This window comes from Lolium perenne, chromosome 1 (assembly GCF_019359855.2).
Source record: "Lolium perenne isolate Kyuss_39 chromosome 1, Kyuss_2.0, whole genome shotgun sequence".
Taxonomy (NCBI): Eukaryota; Viridiplantae; Streptophyta; class Magnoliopsida; order Poales; family Poaceae; genus Lolium; species Lolium perenne.
Window position 1 is genome coordinate 15,938,114 of NC_067244.2, and position 4,290 is coordinate 15,942,403.

Here is a 4,290-nt window from a genome sequence, read left to right on the forward strand (position 1 = left end):
TAAGTAACCTTAGAGTGCATGATAAACCATTGCAATTATACCGAGTACTAACATAGCATACACACTGTCAACAATAGCTATGAAAGGGGGAATAGATCGCATCAATACTATCATAGTAATAGTTAACTTCATAATCTACAAGAGATCACAATCATAGCTTATACCAAGTACTACATGATGCACACACTGTCAACATTACATCATGGAGGAGGAATAGACTACTTTAATAACATCACTAGAGTAGCACATAGATGATATTCAACTAGATCACAAAGAGAGAGATGAACCACATAGCTACGGTAGAGCCCCCAGCCTCGGGGGAGAACTACTCCCTCCTCATCATGGGAAGCAGCGATGGCGATGAAGATGACGGTGGCATCGATGGAGATGACTCCGGGGGCAATTCCCCGTCCCGGCAGGGTGCCGGAACAGAGACTTCTGTCCCCCGAATTGGAGTTTCACGATGGCGGTGGCTCTGGAAGGTTTTCTGGAGTTTTGTCAATCCGTGTCGAAGATTTAGGTCACGACGACTTATATAGGAGAAGAAACGGAGTCGGAAGGGGTCTGGGGGTCCCACACACTAGGGGGGCGCCCCCCTGGCCGCGCCGCCCTGTGGGGTGGGGCCCCCTGGCTCCCCTCTGGCCCCTCTTCGGTGCTCTGGAAGCTTCCGGGAAAAATAAGATGTTGGGCGTTGATTTCGTCCGATTCCGAGAATATTTCCTTTGTAGGATTTCTGAAACCAAAAACAACAGAAAATAGCAACTGGCTCTTCGGCATCTCGTCAATAGGTTAGTTTCGGAAAACGCATAAAAACGATATAAAGTGTGAACAAAACATGTAGGTATTGTCATAAAACAAGCATGGAACATCAGAAATTATAGATACGTTTGAGACGTATCAGGGGGACTACTCACAAACCATCATTGAGTCGAAGTGGAGGCGGTGGAGTCGATGGAGATAGCTCCGGGGGTCAATCCCCGTCCCTGCAGGGTGCCAGAATAGGAACTTCTGACCCCCGAAACTCGTCTCGACGATGACGGCGGCAACGGAACTTTTCTTGGACGGAGGCTGGACATTTCAGGGTTTTCTCGTCGAAGGGAATTTATAGGCGGAAGGGCAAGGTCGGTGGGCGCCAGGTGGCCCCGGACCACCCCTAGGCGCGGGCCAGGGCCAGGCCATGCCTAGGCATGGTTTGGCCGACCCCTAGCCTCCCTTCGTCTCTCCTTTGCACTCTGTCTTCGTTTCGGTAAAATAGTAACTTCGGCTTTTGTTTCGTCCAATTCCGAAAATATTTCATGTACAACTTTTCTGAAATACAAAACAATAAAAAATAGGGAACTTGCACTGTGGCATCTTGTCAATAGGTTAGTACCGGAAAATGCATAACAATATCACGAAGTGTAAACAAAACATATTGAAATTGGTGTAAAACAAGCATGGATCATCAAAAATTATAGACACATTTGCGACGTATCAGTGCTATGCAAGGTCAGGTTCCATCCTGTATGATGGAGTATGAGCGATTTACCAATTAATTAATACACAATTTACATTTAAGAAATAAATGCATCAACTGGCTTTTAGCGGATTCCAACATTTAGAGCCTCCACAGTTTCACATTTAATAGATCTATTATTAAAGCTAGAGGATTTAGAGCCTCCACAAAGCCCCACGTCCCTTAAGTGATTATGCCTGCTACATTACTTTTACCGATGATTTTTACCACAATCCGTTACAATGGCCAATGCGGTAATTTTGTCGTTCATTTTTTACTGTGATTGTGCCTGTTACATTATTTTTACCAGTGATTTTATAGCAGTTATTTCTGGTACACATTTTGATCTTAAGAATTTATTTCCAACCACTAATTATTTAGATGAGATTCTTCAATGATGATGCGTTGTTCTCCGAAAGTAATTTCATGATAATATTTCCATGAATTTTTTGAAAACGATTATTGTACGGTAGTTTCATGGTGCAGCTTGAACTTGCGCCCTACAATATTTTTCCAATGATTTCGGCTCAAGTAGTATTTCCTCGATGGTAATTTCCCAACAGTAACGTTTAATATCACACAATTCTCTTATGGTAATTTTCAATAGTTAGTACTTGCCGACAGTGTACAAATGGTAATTCTCCAAAAATAATTTTCAAGACACCAGCTGAAAATACCCAATAAATCTTCAATGACATGTAGTTCATTGTCAATGATTTCCTAGCAATATTCTTTCGACCGTCCATGAATAGTAATCTCCATCAGTAATTCTTCAATGATATCCGTCTTCCCCGACGCTAGCTCCAGGGTTTTCCTATAATAACTTTGAGAAACATAATACTCCACTATCCATCACCTCTTTAATTTATTTGACAAAATGGCACTACTTTCTTTTGTTGATCGCGTCGAGTAATTTTCAGCAATAATTTTGTGATGCTAACTCCCACTTTAAAATACTTATTGTGACATTGGTCACTTATTTTATTCACAAAAAATTCTAATGCATACTTCAAAACAAATACTTCATCTTTTGTCCTCTCTTTTATTCGGCAAACATACTAGCGCCTTCTTCTATGGTACTTCAAAAAAATACTCTAACATTTGTCGCCTCTTTTACTATGGAAAAATACTATGGCCTTTTCCTCAAAAAAAAAATGCTTGATCCACATCCCGTCATCTCTCTTTATCCGGGAAAAATTCTACTCTCTTCTTCTGTAGCAATGCTGAAAAAATATACTTACTCCAGTGTCCGCCGTCTCTTTATGCAGGAAAAAATACTACTGCCTTCTTCTGTACCAACTCGGGAAACAATAATACCCCACCGTCCTTCGACCTTTAAGCCCGAGAAATACTACTACTCTATACGGCTCAACAAAACAAATTGATCTCACTGCATGTCTCCTCTTTAAGCTGGCACATACTGTCCGCGTGCTCCGAGAATGCAGCTGCCTCGCTCTAGGCAGTACACCTGCTGGGTAGTGCTACTGCCATACTTTTTTTTTGAGCAAAGAGAGCCTTGTATTTATTCTGGATCACACAAAGCGGAGTCTTGTGTTACAACGTCCCAGATATGGTCAGGGAAAGAATCAAACCAGATACAGCTACCTGCAGATCTACCAATTTTAGCTAGTGCATCAGCGACCATGTTGTTCTCTCTGTTAACATGAAATACCTTGTGGTCCTCAAACATCATCAGAAGTGTTTTTGCCTCATCATACAAGGCCCACTGCTTTGATCTGTTCACAGGGGACTGCAATGCCTTGGCCACCGCGGCGCAGTCGAGCTCGACGATCACATGCTGGTGCCCTAGCCCAGCCAACAGTTTTATGCCCATTAGTGTTGCCTTGATCTCAGCTTCCTCTGCGTCTTCACAGTTAGGCAACGGAGAGCAGGCAGCCATAAGAACCTTCCCGCTGTGGTCCCTGGCGACAGCACCCGCCGCGCTAGGCTTGCCTAGTCCAATAAAGGAGGCGTCTGTGTTCAATTTCACCCAGCTTCTGGGCGGGAGCGACCATCTATTGTATTTGGACTCCCTCGTCCCATAAACGGAGGGAGTTGGGTCAGTGAGCAGCGGTGTCTTTCCCTTGAGATCTCTGGCGGCATTCAGTGAGAGCTCTTGAGTACTGCTGTAGGCCTGGAGGAACGCGACCGAGCTCTCGATCGTTTCCCTGTCTTGGTTGTGCACAATATCATTCCTCAAGTGCCATGCACGCCAAAGGAGCAACAGAGTCTTGGCCTTGGTTGCGTCATCGACACTGTTCAAACAAATAAGTAACCAGTCTTTCCCTGTGTACCTGAGAGTTTGCTCGTGAGGCAGCTTCCAGCACTTACGCATGGCTTGACGAAGAAAAACTGCCTTGGTGCATGTAATAGTGGCATGGTGAGCGTCCTCTTTGCTAGAACCACAGATTGTGCAAGTGTCGTCAAGTTCCAGATTTCTGTTGAACTTGTTGTTTCTTGTTGGCAGGGTATCAGTGGCTAGTCTCCAGCCGAAGACACGCACCTTTGGGGGAACATTCGCTTTCCAGACGGGGGAGATGGCGTTTTGGCACACGCGTGCATGTGCACCCATTATAGAAAATAATAAAAAAAACAATTTTTAAAATGTCAAAAAAATATGACATAAAATTTTTGGTATACATCGTGACATCCTATGTTCGTTCACAAGTTTTTGTGGAAAAACAACATTTTGTGTGGTGTGTACAAAAAAGACAAAAATATGGCTTGTACGTAGTCGTGTTACATCATCAAAATTTATCTTTTTTACATGAGTCATAGAAAAATGTTTTTCCTTT

General features: G+C 43.4%; 1 protein-coding gene across 1 annotated transcript; it reads right to left on the bottom strand.

The window, feature by feature from the left end:
• Positions 1 to 3,017: 3,017 nt before the first annotated feature.
• LOC139831523 (uncharacterized) lies at positions 3,018 to 4,067 on the bottom strand. The gene has a single exon (XM_071820817.1). The coding sequence runs from the start codon at positions 4,065 to 4,067 to the stop codon at positions 3,018 to 3,020; it is 1,050 nt and encodes a 349-aa protein (XP_071676918.1).
• Positions 4,068 to 4,290: the final 223 nt, after the last annotated feature.